The 18,642-nt window shown below is 34.0% G+C and overlaps 1 protein-coding gene across 1 annotated transcript; it reads right to left on the reverse strand.

Annotated features, from left to right (window-relative positions):
* Positions 1-2,233: 2,233 nt before the first annotated feature.
* On the reverse strand, positions 2,234-8,563 carry LOC132308423 (calcium-dependent protein kinase 19-like). Its single transcript, XM_059806500.1, has 8 exons — positions 7,245-8,563; positions 5,096-5,239; positions 4,836-4,988; positions 4,315-4,427; positions 3,632-3,799; positions 3,400-3,527; positions 2,651-2,750; positions 2,234-2,560 (listed from the first exon to the last, which is right to left on the reverse strand). The coding sequence occupies exons 1-8, from the start codon at positions 8,014-8,016 to the stop codon at positions 2,486-2,488; spliced, it is 1,653 nt and encodes a 550-aa protein (XP_059662483.1). The 5' UTR covers positions 8,017-8,563; the 3' UTR covers positions 2,234-2,485.
* Between the last annotated feature and the right edge of the window lie 10,079 nt (positions 8,564-18,642).

The raw sequence follows: 18,642 nt of genomic DNA on the forward strand, positions 1-18,642 counted from the left end.
AGGTGTGGTTTTTCTGAGATGGCTTCCATCTCTTCTCTTGTCCGTCGCTCTTGTCGATTGTCTGGCTGGAGGGGTGCCTTTGAGCGGCGGCTTGTTCATTTAGGGATTTTGTGCCTTGGCAGACTCGCTACCCGATTTCTGCCGCTATTTCCTTTTGATCCGGGTGGCTGGCGGTGGATCTCTCCGGCTGATCTTTTCGGGAACCTCCTTGTAGGGAGCACTTGGATATGGAGTGTGGATCTACCACCTCTGCGTTTTACGCCAGCGTTCGATGTTATTGGTGTTCGAGAGAACGTGATCGGCGGTTCCTGGATGGGTCGGCTATGGTGGTCGGCATGTGCTCTTTGGGAGGCCGACATTGTGACGTATGGCTGATGTTTGGGTAAGCTATTTTCACTTATATATTTTGCTTGTTGTGGGCCCCAAAATTTATTTTTTATTCTTCTAGAAAGTCCCAAATCCTTTCTGTCCTTTGTTTTTCAGATAGCTTGTTGGTGCTAGTAGTCCTATCAATACTAACACTATTGGTTATTGTCGAGACTGTGATCTTAACATGGGTGTTAGATTTGTTCTTGCTAGCTTTTGTTCTTTGTGGTTCTTGTTATGTATGTGGTGATTGGTCCTTGTTTGTAGATGTCGTATAGCGATTTTCTTGTCAGGGTAAAAAATAATAATAATAAAAATAAATGCAATAGACAAGAATAGTCTAGTCGTCTCTTCTTTGTTTAAATCAATAATTGACCTATTGACTATTAATCTATGCTCTTTCACCATGTACATACTTTAAAAAAATTGTTAAACTGTCTTGGATCATTTATACTTGGTGGACCAGTTCAATCTCATGATCTTTTCAATAAATAATAATAAACAAAATTTATTCTCGGTCACAAAAATACATTCATGTTATGTTCAATTACACGAAATTGATGTCTACAAATTGAATTGGACAAAATATAATTCAAATTTTATATTAATTTTTCTCCAATTTCAATTTTAAGATACGAATTCAATGCAACTGAAAATGCACTCTGAACAAATTTTATAGTTAAAATCATGAGATTATAACTCTTAAACAGTTGAACCATTTTCAGAGTTCTGTTGTAGTTATATATACGTCCAGTATCATTTTATAGGTTGCAATTTGGGGTGACAATTCCTATTTGCTAGTCGTGTTCGTGTCGTGTCAATATAAAAGTATTATACTAAATAGGTAAACCCAAACCCAACCCATTTAATAATCGTGTCAAGATCCTCAACACTAACCTAACTCGTTTATTAAATAGGTAAACGTGTTAACCCGTTTAATGACTTGTTTATCAAATCGAGACGTTTAATATTTAATCAAATATTAAATAATAGAAAAAAAAAATTGTCCTAATTAACCCAAATATTAAAAATAAAAAGAAAAATCATAAGGCATAGATAAAATTTATGTTGAAATGACCTAACTATCCATAGTAATTGGGTTTAAACAGGTAACATATTACATAGGTCATTATGGTTGTATTCACAATTATAATATGTTGAGTTAAATGAGTCATAAACAGGTTACACGGGTTGAACTTCTCAACCCTAACCCGACACAGTTAAGTAAACGGGTTAATCATGTTGACCCTTTTATGACCCAAACCCGTTTATGCCAAACCCAAATCCTTTTAACTCGAGTCGTGTTGTAATTTGCTACCCATAGTTGCAATCAAGCTTGGTGAACCTCAGCGGCATTGACTGGATCGCATAAGAGATTTTCACCGCCACTGAATTAATTATCAGCAGTCTCATTGTTGCATCGAGTAACAGGAAAGCATCATGGTACATCCCTTGTATTCAAACCAAAAATCTTGCCATTTGATCATATGATCAGTAATCTATGGTGATAGGTAATGCATACTTGTACTGGTGGTTGTTTTGCGCACGCTTGTAATTTGATCAAGACAATTTTTTACACCAAGATTCATCCTGGAAAAGAACAAATGACAAGCAACCATCCGTCTATCTTTTTTCTTGTTTCTTACTTTTTCCGTGTCCTCCAACCTCTCTGGATTAATGAAAATAGGGTCAGAGCCGTGAAACTCCAACCTTGGCTACGACCAGTGAAACCATCCCAAGCTCTGTAAAGGTGTTGCAACAGAATACTACTACAAGTCTACAATGTAGAAGCATGTGTAGACAGCTACATTCAGACTCCTCAATTTAGATAGAGGGAGCAAATGAACAAGAATATGAGAGAGAGAGAGAGAGGACAACAAATTAATATGGCATTAGTTCATTAGTTCTGCATAAGTCTGGCAATCTTACTTATTAACAATCCAAACTAACAGCCTCAAAGCTTCCAAGGGCAAGCACTCAGATCTGAGTTGTTGATTATACAATTGTTGGAAAAAAAAGATTGCTTCATGAGACAGGCTCAAGCTTTTGGGCTTCCTTCGAGAAACATAAAAAAATCTCCTGGAGTTTCACAAATACAACACTAATGTCAACTGTAGTACTAGAAAAGCTTGCCTGGCTGTGTGGTTCCGCTTCTCATCATTGCACAGAACTCTTCATAGTTGATTCTCCCATCCTGCAGGTTCAATAGATATGAGTACAGGTGCATCATAGCATCGTAGATCGCTTTAAGCTTTTAAGTTTCCAAATTAAGAAAACAACTCACATTATCTGTGTCTACTTCTGATATTATATCCTTGATGGTAGCTTCATCACCCATTCCATAGTCTTTCATAGAATTTTCTAACTCATCCATTGTGATATACCTGAAATGAGATAACGAAATTTAAAGCTTCAATGACTTGGATCATTCAGTCCTACATACTGAAGTGTTTAACCCATCAATCCTTGGAGAGTTCCCTCCGTATGCGTCAAAATTCAAATCGACTGATCCCATCACCTAAAGCCTGGTCTGAGAAAACTAAATTTCAGGACAGTCAGCTGCTCATCTAAGACCTGAAGCAATGGACTCTTTATAGTTCCCAACCATGTTTATATCTGTCTAACTTGGCATACAAATGCCAATATGGCAAATATCTATACAAACACAAGAAGATCCTAAAAGCCTAATTTGTGACAAAAGACACGATAACCAACCTATGAATAATTCACTCTTACAAGTAGGAAAAAATATAGAAGATTAAATAAAATTGTAATGGAAGGGTAAGTCATTCATTATATGACGAGGATGCCTAAAAGTAAGAGAGAATTTCAGTTCTCTATTCTTAAAATTAAGAGAGATTATAATCTTTATACTAGCATTGTGTAAATGTCATGTGAGATTTAAATTACCCAAAAAGGGAAATCGAGTTTACAGTTCCATGTCATGATAGATTTATTTGGTAAATAGGCAGAGCATGGAGTTTTAGATATTCCTTTCATAGATGATAAAGAAAAAATTAAATGAATACTCACCCACTGTTATCCTTGTCAAAATACTGAAAGGCTTTGTAAAGGTCCTCATCTCTTTCTAGTTTGTGTCTATGCATTGTAGCAGTGATGAACTCAATGTAGTCAATTGTTCCATTTCCATCCACGTCAGCCTGAAATGTAACGTCAATTATTCTAAAGTTATATGAAGCAAGAGTACACAAAGAAATTATATATCTCCAGAGATTTTGCAATTTTAAAATTCAATGAATCTTACTGCTTCCATGAGTTGCTTTACTTCAGCCTCTGTGAGCTTCGACCCAAGTCGAGCCAATCCTGTCTTAAGCTCCTCATAGGTGATTGTTCCACTGTTGTCAGTGTCCATGTTTGTAAACATTGCTTTTAGTCCTTGAATTTCTTCATCAGAGAGACTTTCCGCAATAACCTAGGGGTTTCCAAATCAACCAATTTTTAGGAAAAAAGAAAAATATTTGGACCATTATTTAGCTAAATATGGTAAAAAAACATGGGTGCATTTTTTTAAAAGAAAATCAATGGCAACTGAGATGAATGTAAACCCTCCCATCAAGAGTATCATGCTCAACATGAGTCCATCCGCTATGTGAGTGGGGTCCAAATGAGAGGGAGACGGCAGCCAAAGCTAGGGGAAGAAAGAGAGACTCAAAGAACCTCATAAGGATATACAGATGAAATGGAAGCTGAGACAATTTTAAATTTACTGTGGAGTAAAAGTATGATTTCAGTGTATTCATTCTGTCACGGTTTCATGAAAGGTAAAAATGTATACTGGCTGCATCTACCATGTAACCATAAAACTTGGAGGTGCTGGCCAATTACAGTACTTCCTTCCCTTAAGTATGGACGGTTGATGAATCCGATTGATACCATCATATTATTGTTCTGAGCTAAAATACAAGAGAAGTTGATTTGAAGATATACCTTAAGAGCAAGTTTCTTGAGTTTGTTCATCGCTCGGAATTGCTTCATCCTAGAGAGGACTGCACTGTCTATTGGCTTGTCTGATGCCTTTCCATCTCTAATCCATGGGTGCTCTGAAACATAACATACTGGTCATTAAAATATATTATATTGAAAAAAGTTCTCTCTCTCTCTCTGTCTCTTCAATCTAATACTTTTTTTTTTTAACTTGATTCTTTAGAAATATTTTCTAATTCTGATGACTAAATTCTACCTTAACCAACGATTTACTAATTCAGTTTGTGCCTTCTTCTTCTTCTTCTTCTTCTTCTTCTACTTCTTTTATTTTATTTTTATATTATTTAATTCTATTGCATTTGCTCATAAGTAAAAAAGAGATATACCTAAGGCTCTGTTAGAACTTTAAAAAGTAGGATAATTAAAGCATGGCATCAGGACAGAATCACCGAAGAAAATGTGTTCTAAAATTATTCGCATATATTGAAATATAAGCAATGATAAATTAGCTCTTCGAATAATACCAAGAACTTGAGCAGAAGTAATTCGTTTTTTGGGGTCTTGTGTCAGCATCCTCTGAACTAAGTCTTTAGCACTACTTGATATAGATGGCCAAGGTTGACTTTCAAAGTCAATTTCCCCCTTCAATATGGAATCAAATATTCCTTTCTCTGTTTCTGCAATGCACATTATTAAAAGATATGATTCCAACATTTCCAAGCTAAAAGCAATTTTATACGTAAAAGCATTTGTTATACAACATGATAAAAGAATCTGACTTTACCAGCCCAGAAAGGAGGTACACCACATAGTAAGATATACAATATAACTCCAGCACTCCAAATATCTATCTCCTTTCCATATCTACGCCGCAACACTTCAGGAGCAACATAATAAGCACTCCCAACTATATCACGATACACCTTTCCTGGAGAGAGAGTTCAATTGGTCAGTTTAATGGAATATAACAATAATTTATTAAAGACAGATAGATGCCATGCATACTTCTACTAGAAAAATTCCAGATTTGACATCCTTGGCTACTAATGGCATACGAAATAAAGAAATCATTTAATGTAGCTAAGAAGTAATGCATTTCTACCAAGAACAAAGATATTATCTGTCTATATACTGTCCCTACCATACTGTAACTGCACTTCATGATGTCATCTTAAGTAAGATCTAAGGAAGGCTTGCACGCAAAGGTTTCAGAAGTCATAACAAACCTACAGTATTTCTTCAGGAACAAAGATTGCTTCAGTTGGGCATAAGGAGAAAATGTACAAGTTCACAAAGTTTTCCCAATGGTTTTATAATGATAAAAATTTGTGGCTTTCAAGGAATCTCAACTTTAATGTCAACATGCTCTTCATATTCTATTTTAAATCTTGTACTTATTGGGAATTTCCTTTTCAGCAGTGAACTTCTACGAACACTCATGCATAGTTAAAGCAACTCTTAGATTAGTTAAATAGACTCGCAACCAAGTTACACTTGCAACCAAGCTCTCCAATCATCCTAAGTCTGAATTTCTAGTGGGACATGAGAAGTTTATCCAAATTGGCATAATAGAGAGCCCACATTTGGATAGTTGGATGCCCACTAGCCATTGCTGATCACAAAAAAATTGCCCCACAGAGTATGGGCCTACATCAAGAGTTCTTCCATAGCTTCTTAATTAATTTTCAAGTTAAAGATGAAGAAGCCATTACCAATTGTCATAACTTCTTCAATAGCATTCTTCCAAATTCTTTCCATTCAAGTTTTTACTTGAAGGAAAGGGATTTTTTTTTTTTTTAGTACCTGAAACATCCCATCAAGGCATTATCCAAAATGGTAAAAAGGAAACATCGTTAGCATCATCTTTCAACAATCCAACATCTTTGTGTTTGAGTTCTTTCTTTCTTTCTTTTACTCAATCATTTTGGTCGATGGCTTGAATTTCTTCATTTGCAACAACAGTCCACAGGTTGGATTTTTTACCAACCTAGGTGTTGAAGGTCTCTCCCAAACATTAGATTTTTTTCACATCTTATTTTAAAGGGCATTGCTTGGTTGGCATAAAGAATCTTGGGGAAAGGTGATATTTTTTCCTTTTCAACAAAGTTAAGTTTACAAGAAATAATTAAGGAATGTGCTTGGAGAAGGATCAATGCAGTCTTGCAGTTTCATTGATCACAGCTTTTATGCTTTAGAACAATGGTTATGTGACATCATGGTTGAGTTGCTACTTTCCTTCAATTTAAAGGATTTCACCCTGAGCAAACCTTTCCTAGAGGATATATTATGAGATGACATGGTCTTGTTAATAACAAACTAATCTTTCCTACTTGTTTATCTCAAGTAGACTAGGAGTGGATCTCTTTAAATGGCATGGCTCTTCCTTCATTCCCTAGGTTTGAAGGTCTTTGCATCAGTACTTTTTAAGATCACAAGTATCTTCAAATTCAACTTAAATATCAAAAGTCATACCAAAAGGCAGGATAACAATATCGTAGAAGTGGAGGAGAACTAAGTTCCAGAACTCCACTTTTGTTGTTTGTGTTATAACCTATCTAAAGAACTAAGTTCCAAATTAGGATTAAGATGAAATTTGTGAGATCTGAACATGTTCCGCATACCAACTACAACCTAGTTCTTGGATGTTTAAGTCCGCTACAATCAAATGTTGGTGTATTATGATTTTGAATATATTATCAGCCAGAGATTAAATTTAAATATAAACAATTTTCAATCATGTGCAACAAATATCCAAATAACAAAATGTTGAAGTTAGAAAACGTATGAATCAATCTTCTAAACATTTTGAGTTTCAGTGATTTGACAATGTTTTCTGTTCCAACATTCCATAAATGCAAAAACACAAACATAAAGCGATTTAATTCAAAATTTCATCCAAAAATTCAAAAGAAATGACAATATGAGAGCCTTACCTTCTTCAATGAACACCGATAACCCAAAATCCGCGGCCTTCAAAAGAGCATTCTCACTTCTGTCAGATAACAAAAAGTTCTCGGGCTTGAGGTCCCTATGCATCACACCCATAAAATGGCAAATGTGCACGACATTCACAATTGCTCTGCATATTGAAGCTGCAGCCCTCTCACTATAATGCCCCTTAGCAATAATCCGATCGAAGAGCTCTCCTCCGGCACATAGCTCCATCACTACATTCACCGATTCTCTATCCTCATAAGCACCCTTAAATTCAACAATATTGGCCTGCCCACTCATATGCTGCATAATCTGAATCTCTCTCTTTATGTCCTCCTTATCATTCTTGCTCACAAGTTTTCTCTTAGATATAGACTTGCAAGCATATTGCTTACCAGTCGAATTCTCAGTACAAAGATATGTGACCCCAAATTGACCTCTACTCTCAGTACAAAGATATGTGACCCCAAATTGACCTCTACCCAATTCTTTTCCAATTGTATAGTGTGACTTAACATCTTCATATGCTTTCCCCAATATTGTATCTGGCCTGTGAACTGGTTTGGGACTCGGGACCGGTTTTACCGGCAATTTGGCCGCCTGCTGCGCGCCAGTTGCGCGCCTTTCTGGTAATTGGTGGGGTTGTGGAGCAGGAGATTTGCTATAATGAATTGCAGGTTCTTGGGTTTTTTGGTATTGCATCCCAACACCACCACCACCACCACCAACTGATCTACTTGCAGTTTTGCCTTTGCTACAACAAGTACCCATTTTTCTTCTTTTCTTTCTTTGTCGCCAAATCCACAACTTTTTGAGAGAAAACCCCAATCAGGAGAATACACTAACAAGAATATATAGATGATATGGCAGTTGACTCTTCAGCAATCAAAAGAAGAAGAAATAAATTAAAAAAACCCAAAACCCAGATAAAGATTCAGAAAAAAATTGTAAAAAACATAAGATTTTGGATCAAAACATGAATCAGAAATAGATAAATGATGAAACCCAGATTGAGATACAGAGAAAATATATGGTGGATGTGTCGCAAGGACACAAATAGGGAGTGGGAACAGAAAGGGGATCAGATTTTGGATATAAAAGCTGATTCTTTTCTTCAGAAAAGGTGTGATAGATTTACAAATAGACAGAAACTTGGTCAGCTAATTGTAGGAGTTCAAAGGTTGAATCATTCAATACCCACTTGAGAGAGAAACAATATATATGAGAAAGAGACACACACAATCCAGAGAATCCATTGTAGTGGTGAAGCCAACAAGAAGGCACCTAAAAGACCTTTATTTTTATTTATTTGTAGAATTAATACTCCTCCTCCTAGTAGCATAAGCGTGTTTGTTGCGTCAATATAGTTACCAACCGACAAGGAACTCTCCTTCAACTCTTTGAATTTTGTTTTAATATTTCACGCGGAATAGATAATTTAATATCTGCATTTAATATAAAGTAATACAGTTACAAATCTTATTTCAATTTTTTTTTTTTTCTATTGGAATATATGGATAGTTGACCATTTTTTTTTTGTTTTTTTAAACACCAACTAGAGAAGACTATTAATAGAATAAAAGAAGAATTACAATCAAGAGCTAAGGTATCAGGAATACACATTTGTGATGTAGATTAAAAGTAAATTTATCTGATTAGAATTTTGTCAATTTTAGTACTCTCCCATCCGATTTTAAGTTTCTCTTCTTGGAATTTAACTTCTATTTTTGTTACTAAATCTATGTTTCACATAATGATATTTTATTTTTATAAATTCAATATAATAAGGTACAATAATGTTATAAAATATAGTATATTAACTTTTAAATTAAGACATTTATGGTTAAAGGAAGAAATATGATTTTAGAATAGTTTACTGTTTGATTTATGTATTTAAATTTCAATAATACTCCAATGAAAAATGCTAGTTTGACTGAAATAACGATAATTGAAATTAATCAATTTCATGAGAGCTATATATATATATATATATATATATATATATATATATATATATATATATATTTGTGTGTAAATTTGATGTGTCATAATAGATTTACACAAAAATTTTAGATTATTTATTTTTAGTTATAGAGGTTATTTTATACCTTTTGTGTAAAAATATATCTCCTCAGTGTTATGTCTAAATCCCACATAATTTTTACAAACCTATTTAATATAGGGTTGATTGGTTAATGGAATAAGAAAGATAGATGACAAAGAAATATGATGATGTGGTTGTGTAAAAAACACAACAATTTTACATATTTGTGACGTGAAGTGTATTTTAATAAACTGCTGGAGATAATACACATCATACATGGCGGTGGGTCCCATTTTTATAAAATCAAAGGCAATAAAAATAGCAAAGTACATAATAATATTGAAAATGTTAAAATTGGATTTTGTTGATCAACATTTGTAAATGAGCGGTGCTAGATTTTACTAAGAAAATATTCAAGATTGTATCACAACTAGTAAAAACTATATTGTATTTCTTCACTCCGGTCACTATCTTCTCTTTATTAGGTTACTTTCTCTCTCAATATTCTCTTTCCAAAATTATAAAAATTCATAGCCTTTCTCCACCATAGTCATTACAGACGTCAACATTGAAGCCCTTCAAAACAATTTTCCCCTACATATGCATCAGACAATTATCTATGACTAATTTTGTTTATAGGTGCCTTAATTTTTTTTTTTGAGTAATCATCCTAATCCTAGCTCCTAAGTCCTAACTATGCAGGGAAGGTACACATATAATCTTAAATTTTGGAGTTACAATTTCAAACCTATACATAATAATTATTTACATTTCTTTCGATCCTCTCCATGGTTAATTATACATAACTCCTATATATATATATATATATATATACACCACACACATTGTGTTTAACCAAAATTCTAAAATTGTTACCAGGGCAACTTCCAAAAAGAAATATAAGAACGGTCAAAGAAAAAAGAAATTTGCTCTCAAAAGGAAATTTGAGTGAGGATTTATCTCTCACACTAATAAAATCATAAAAAACACTTCATGATCTATATCATTTTTCTTTGTAAATTAAATAACATTTCATGGTTCGATGGAAATAATAAGGCCCACGATAATATTGAAAATGCTAAATTTGGATATGATTGATGAAAATTTGTAAATAAAATAAAAATATATGTGATTATAATGAGATAATCCAAATATAGTAAGAAATTTTGTGACTTGTGTAGTACATTAAATTTAGCATTACTCTTTAAATATCTAGAGGCGATAGATAACTGATCATTAAGTATTATACAGTTGTCATGGATTTTTTTGGTTGCTTTTGCGGTTTATCAACTATTGTTGGTTTTTGGTAAAGTGATGCATTATTTGCACCCTACAAAAAGCTATCACGCGCTTCACATTTTTTTCTCAAAAAAACGTAGAATGGAAGCTTTTTCCCTTAATCTTGGCAGCATTATGCATCATATTATATATATATATATACATATATATATACACATATATATATACATATATCTCCCCCCCTCTCTCTCTCTCTCCCCTCCATGTGTCCCCTTAACAAAAATCTCTCTCTCTCATATGCAGCTGTTTTTGCCTCTCTGGAAAGTGACCATAAGACAAATACTATGGGCCTTTGTATGATATGTTATATAAGATAGTTGACTAAGTCATATTGCAATATGTATCAATAATAGTGCGGCTATAAACTCAGGTTTTGTTTGTGATTCCAATTACTAGATCATAATCCAAGTCTGCCACGTACTACACTTGACTTTGATATATAATTATATTCTGTATGTATATATTAAACTTGTAGATTCTCCTTGCCTTTCTCAGTTTTTGTTTTCTACAATCCGAGGTAGATAAAAGAGTGAGGAAAAATATTACTATTAAATATGATGCACTTCTATTCGATAAGGAACAATTATATACTATCATACAACGTGATATATTTGTGTTATACTATTAAGTCGATAATAAATTTAACACATTTATATAATTGTTGTATTGCTAATTTAAAATTGTTGCATTAACAATTTAAAATTATTATGTTAGACCGAAATAACACAGGAGGGAGATGGAAAATACCCTCAATTTTGTTTGACTCAATGGCAAGTTTGATTTTTGAAAAAACAAGACATTGAAAAGATAGGGAAAAGAAAAAGAAAAAATGTTAGAAATTGGAGGGCTTTGTTATTAAAATGACATTATTGAAATTCTAGAAAATTCTGAGATTGACTGTTCTGATGGAGGGCGTTTTTGAACTTTCCATATGAAAGAAGAATATAGGTTGGTTCCAAGGGTCTTGTCTGGTGCCAACATTTCTTGGTTGAAGCTTCCGTTTGAAAATTTGTGTTTGGGTGGTGGTAGTGGTGTCTACTGTGTGTAGTGTTGGCTCCAGAATTTTAAAGGTGTCTCTTCTTTTATATGTTTAATATGTTAATATAAATAATATTGATTAAATCTTATTATGGAATTCATAACTTTTTTCACATAAATTGAATTCCATAATTATTCAATTCAGTTTCTAAATAACTATTCTAGTTAAAGTAAAAATATATTTATGACCTAAATTCAATTCAATATTAAAAATTAGAAGTTTTTCAATCAATTTATCTTTCTGGACCACACCAACTGTATATTACGCGTTAAATGAAAACTTAAGTATAAATTCTTCTTAAAGAAATCTAATATACCTAGTCTTTACGGTTCTTTTTCTAAACAACCTTCGTTGTCAATTTGTCATGATGACCTAGTTGTTGAGCTAATGACCCTTTGCTTCATAGAATTCTAGAGGAAATAATTTCTAAACAAAAGAAAGAGAGGTAATATTGATTAATTTACAAATAATTATTATTTAATTGTAGAGTTTTAATTTGGAACCACGTTTTTTTTTTTTTTTTTTTTGTAGATGAAGAGGTTATGCCATTAAACTAGAGCCCTTTGATTAGAAAAAATAATTATATTACAATAAAAAAAGTCAAATGAAGCAAAGTGAAAGAAAAGAAAATAAATTTTTTATAATGCATTTTGTTAAAATAAAAATAAATTATTTTTTAACCTAACTTATCACTTGTACCTATTAATGTTTAATAACGCAATTTGAATATCATTTTAAAAAGTTACATATCATTTTAAAAAGTTGTAGTGACTTTGTTAACTTTAGCATTTAAAATTCAGTTATCAAAATTTTCAGCAAGTAATTTTCAATTTATTTATTTATCAAACAGCTCTCAAAAGTTTATATTTCATATAAAAATTTAACGGAAAAAAATGGTTTCTAAAAATTGTACACAATAATTCACAAATTTCAGGATGAATTTTTATCAAACAAATCGATTTTTTTTTATTTTTAAAGATAGTGTCCTCAAAATATTTTTAAAGTAAGGTACACTATTAAAAAAATTCCCCAAACTCTTCATATTTAATCATTGAATTACAAAAAATATATTAAATAATTAATTTAACTTTTCATATTTCAAAAGATTCTTTCATAACTGAATTAAAAAAAACTCATAACAATTGTCACATATGGCCTTTTAATAGGGTTCCTCAATTTTATTTTAGTAATCCCACCCAAATTATACAGTATACCCAATACCTGTTTCCATCCAACATTTATCCAAACAAAATATATATATATATATATCGCCGAAGATAGCGGACGATAGGATACATTGACGTGTTCACGTGATGATGGTTGAAGAATAATACATGTATGTATGTGTGTTGTATATATATATATATATATATATATATATATGGGTTAAATGCAAAAAATCCCCCTGAACTATTGACTAATTAGCAACAAACCCTCTGAACTACAAAAATTGCAACAAATCTCCTGAACTATACATTTTTGTTACAGATGACTCCATCAGGCGACTTTCCGGTTGAATCTCACCGGCAAAATATCATGTGCCATCACGTGATACAAAATATCTAACTTTATGACCATATTGTCCTTCATAAGCATGAAACGACTCCATTACCCTTCTTGTGACCATTACCATCATCGCCGAAACAATCCACTGCCACCACCATCAAGCACAATCACCACCTCATCCATGGTCCCTAGCAATCCAAACGCACACATCAACACATTCTCTCTCCTCTCCCTGCAGACCAATCCTCTTCAGATTATTCATCAATGATTTCACCTGCATCGCATACTAGGATTTTGGTAAAATTCAATCAATAGTTTCACCCTCTGATTTCAAAAAAGAACAGAAAACTAACAAATTGTAATCAAAATGGCTAAACAGAGACAATAAACAAAACAATATGGAATAACACTCGGTTTTTTTCCCCACAGAATTTAAAAAAATCAGTAAAGCAGCCGTCAATCCTCCGAGCTCATCGCTGCCACAGTTCTTCATCACAGCCGAGAGCTCCACCGGCCGAGCTCGACGGTCCATCTCCGCTGCTGTGCAGTTCATCCTCGCCGGAAAAATCTATAATTTTCGACGGATTATTACATTACCTTGTTCGCCGAAGTTTCATTAATCTGAACCTTGTCACCGCCGGTCCGCAATCACTTATCACGCCAACTCATACAGCTTCGGCTAAATTGCACGACGGCCAGCAAGCAAGAGGGAGACTCGGTGTGCTTGCGGCGCTACACCGGCGGGCAAGGCGATACGAGCCCGCAAAGGTGTAAGGCTGTGCTCGGCTCGGTAAGGATGAAGATGGGCTCAGCAGTGAGGAAGAAATGAGGCGGTGAGCTCAACCGTTGATGGAAAAAGATGGGATCGTACTCTGATCTTGGTGGGAATGGAAGTCAAGAATCATCCTTGGCCTTCGTGGAGGAAAAAATTGGCTATATGAGGAAGAAGACGATTGCCGCGGCGTGGGTATTTGCAGTTACTAGCATGTGTTGAAGGCATGAAATTATGTCGCCGCCGCCACTGTTGCAGATCTATTTATTCATGACAATTTGGTAAACCCATGGCCGCCACCTGCAAATCAAGACTGATGGTTGTAGTGATGATGCAATCTCTGGCACCGCCCATACCAAGTGTTGATTCAAACCCAAGCGGCGTGAAGATGGGTGATGAAAGGTCAGATTTGAAGGTTTGGTGGTTCAATTTATCTCGACGGTCAGTTGGCGTCTTTCTCCGATGAGGTTCGACACGACTGCCGTTACAAATCCATCTCTGCCGGCGACCACAAACCCAAAATCAATCACCTAATCACAACCCCCACACTCAACCTAACCAATTTAACCACCCAATCACCAATTCGGATCAGAGAGATTTTCATGCCGGCGCTGAGCTCCACCATGACCGAGGGCAAGATTGTGTCGTGGGTCAAGTGAGAGGGTAACAAGCTCTCCAAGGGCGAGAGTGTAGTCGTCATCGAGTCCGACAAGGACGTCGAGACCTTCTAAGACGGTTACTTGGCCGCCATCATGGTCGACAATCGATAGTGGATGAAGGTTAATTTTGACAAACTGCGTCGTTCTATTGGAAGGGCAATTTTGTCCTTTTATTTTCCAGTGGCCTTAGAGGGCAAATTGTAACAAATTTATAGTTTAGGAAGGTTTCTTAGAGTTCAAGAGGGTTAGTTGTAAAAGCCCTGTAGTTCATAGGAGTTTTTTGCATTTAACCCTATATATATATAAATATATATATATGAAGTGGTGTGACAGATGGATAATACATGTATGTATGTGTTATATATCTATATATATATATATATATATATATATATATGAAGTAGTGTGACAGATGGATAAGGACACGTAGTTAGGTAACGGTCGTATTTGACTCTGAACACATAGTTGATTGACGCTGGAGACTGGTCGTATTTACGCGGTTTTGATTCGTAATGGTGAAGGAGTCCTTGGATTATGGCGTGGCAACACATTAATTTCACCAGAATCACCTACACTACATTAATTAGAGACATACACACGGAGTATATCAAATATGACGACTTTACCCACTAGTCTATGTCAAATACGGAGTATCAAAGTGGCCTCCATATAACACTATATTCAATGTCACATCATGTTCAAAACACTTTTCCCGATGTTATATATATAACATCATGTCTCATCAACTCACCTAGCTTTCCGTTTATTTCCAAGTTCCAACATCTAAATTGAGGGAAATTTTTTAATATCCTTGATAACTTTCTACTTGGTACATAAATTCAATAGTTGAATAAAGCTATTAGTATTTCAAATAAACAATTTGGTATTCCCCACTTCTCTTTCTTCCTTTCTACGGACACAGCATAAATCAAAGACATAGTATCAAAATAACACGTCAATCACATATGAGGACAAATTTTACAAACATAATATTCATTTATTTGGCCATTACAAGGATAGGTGAATAGCTTGATAACTTTCCCAAAAAAAAAAAAAAAATGGTAAATAATCTGAATGGCAAAAAATATATGGAGTTCCATCTACACCATGAATTAAAACACATTTTTTTAACTTAAATAAGTTTAACACAAAATACATACAAGGATGATTGTATGTGATTATAAGTTTTATAACCATGTGAAAAACTGAACAGACTGAAATTTGTGTAATTTGGTGTGCTTAACAACAGTTGTTGAATAATGACTTTGACATGCCCAACTCTATATAGTAAAAACTAAAAACATTTATGAATCATATTGAATGAGTCTGTTCTTTGCACATTTAATATTTTATTTGATATAGAAAGCAATTGTTGATTCTCTTATGCATTGCAAAGTAACTAAATATGCAAATTGAGGTTAGTTTCTTATGCACTTGTCTAAACATGTCACACTTAATGTAAAAAAGGTGGAGGGTATCACCTCTTTTATTTTATATATAATTAATAAAAAATTTGTAAGTCAGGTAATTCATTTTAAATAATTGGCCTAAAAATCATTTTTCATTCCTTTAGACTAGTTTGGTGTGGTGGGATGGAATAAAAGAAAGTAGAATGAAATGATTTTTTTTCCATTCTCGTGTTTGGTGAGCAATTTTAAAGTTGGAATTACCATTCCTCACTATTCTTGGAGAATGGTTATTCCATCAAAATCATTCAATCTTCAAACAAAATGAATCATCATTCCATTCCCACTTTAAAAAAATGGGGACTAAAAATAAATTAAAAAATAAAACTGAGTCCCCAACAAATTACAAACCCACATCAATTCTGTAAACACACTGGCGATGAACAAGGAAGAAAGAAGCAAAGCCGGTCCTGACGCGCATGAAGAGGGTTCGATCCAGTGATGAAGTGGACTGAAACAGCGGCAACTATGAATGATCTGGACCAGTTTGCTAAAAGTCGTCGGAGAATGCCGCCGGAGAAGATGATCGGAAAATTATCTCTTTCCCTTCTATTTTTGTAGTCGTCAGAGAGCCCTCTGTTTCTTTTTTATCATCTATTTTCTCTCTATCTCGTCTATTTTTTCTCTCTATTATTGCTTTTCCTTTTATTTTTGCCGTCGTCAGAGAGCCCTCTGTTTCTTTTTTCTTGTCTATTTTCTCTCTCTATCTCGTCTATTTTCTCTCTCTATTATTTCTTTCCCTTTTATTTTTGCAAATTAATTTTTTTAGTTAATTTTTTTGACTAATAATAAAATGTAATATAAAAAAATAATATAAATTCATTCCATTCTAACTTTCTTACCAAACACATGAAAGAGAATGAGCATTCTATTTTTACATATTCCATGTTTGTAACCAAACGGTATAATAAGAATCATCATTCCCATTCCATTATCTTTTAATTCTATTCGCATCTCCATTCTTATTCCATTCCAATTCATTCCACTACACCAAACATGCCCATGTAAAGAGACTCAACCGAAAAAGAAAAAAAAAATAGCTTAATTGTGTCTATAGTCTAGTTGGGGATAAAGTTCCAAGAATTAGCATATGAGAAGCTTGTAGCTTTCAGTTTCAGCTTCAACCCTACTACTCTGGCTGCTAGGCTTGGGCCTAGTGTTACAAGGGCCCAACCCAATTCCAAATATGTAAGTTCAAGCTCTGGCCAATTTTTTAATCCAAAGAATTTCTAAACCTTGTTTATTTTTCTCTTTATAAATGATAATGTTCGTGAAAAAGTTTTTTTCTTTTTTTTTTTTAATGAACCCACCAACCCTCATGATCTAATATTACGAAATTTGGTGAAAGGAAGTCTATGATGATAACGTCCACTATTGAAAGCAATTCACTTTATGAAATTAAATAAAAGTTGGTGTCCCTAATCTACCAAACCTTCTAACAATCCACATAACTCATTTGGTGTTATAAGTTTAGATGGACTCACAATAAATTTTGGTGATGTACATTTAGCGTCACTATTTTTTTTTTCACATTAAACAAATGCACTTCCAGTTTAACCACTCATCATAGTTGGAATTTTAGCATCTACAATGGGATCCAAATTAACGTCACTTCACACTATGTTGACTGCTGATATAGCACACAATGTTGCTCTTTACATGAGTGAGTTTGGGTTGAATGCTATAAAAGACGTATCCTATCATCATTAAACACCGATTATTTTTCCAAATGAGATGATATCGTCTGATCCAACAAGTGTTATTCAATTCATAAAATAATCGAGGATCGGTGTAGCACACAATGCCGATTCTTGCATGGGTGGGCCTACCCTCATTGGTCGCTACTAGTTTATCACTACACTTGAGCCGAGTATGAGTTTGTGAGCTTGTATCGCCGTAACTTCTCTTAAGTGCTAGATTGTCATGCAATTGTGCACGTGTTTTGGTTTCTCATGATGAGTAAAGTACATATTCAATGTCACGGTGACTCAAAACTCAATTAAACATTGTCACACATTCGCGGGCTGGCCATTTTGTGAGAGACGGAGAGAGCTACCACATGTTTAGATTATAAATTTCATTGTGTCACTGTCACATTGCATTTTTAGTCCATAACTATAAGTCTATAAGCATTTGATTAATTATTTCAGCACGTCTTGGACACTAGCAATTTGATGTACAAAGGACTACCCTGTTCAAAAGCTCAAAAGGAATGATCTTTGTAACATCAAAGATAGAAAATAAAAAAAAAAATAAAAATACATAGAAAATAAAAATAAAAATAAAAATACACGACAAAAGCATTCTCAATGTCACGGGATTCAATCACCACACATTATGATATATATGTCATAGACTTGGATCTTCTCCAAAGAGAGTCCTGTATTTCATCAAAGGTAAAGTTGAACATTATCGATAGATGAAAATTTTATTGATTTGGTAATCAAATCTGCACGTTGATGGAGCGCAAGGCTTGCTCCAACTTTGGAGATGATCCTTACTCATATATAGCATTCTATAATTGTGATATTGACAAATTTTCCCTTTAAGATCTTGTCATTCAATTGAATAATGTAATGAATAAGGATTTGTGACAAACTGGGCAATGGTAT

This window comes from Cornus florida, unplaced genomic scaffold, assembly GCF_030987335.1.
Source record: "Cornus florida cultivar Cherokee Brave unplaced genomic scaffold, ASM3098733v1 CherokeeBrave_3.0.0_Hap2_Chr05, whole genome shotgun sequence".
NCBI lineage: Eukaryota > Viridiplantae > Streptophyta > Magnoliopsida > Cornales > Cornaceae > Cornus > Cornus florida.

Excerpts from the sequence above, each read along its gene's own strand:
- LOC132308423 (XM_059806500.1), bottom strand. The coding sequence starts at position 8,016 with ATGGGTACTTGTTGTAGCAAAGGCAAAACTGCAAGTAGATCAGTTGGT. Across the intron at positions 4,428-4,835 it reads TACTTCTGCTCAAGTTCTTG|AGCACCCATGGATTAGAGAT; the intron begins GTATTATTCGAA and ends GTTATGTTTCAG. Across the intron at positions 2,561-2,650 it reads CAGAAGTAGACACAGATAAT|GATGGGAGAATCAACTATGA; the intron begins GTGAGTTGTTTT and ends TTGAACCTGCAG.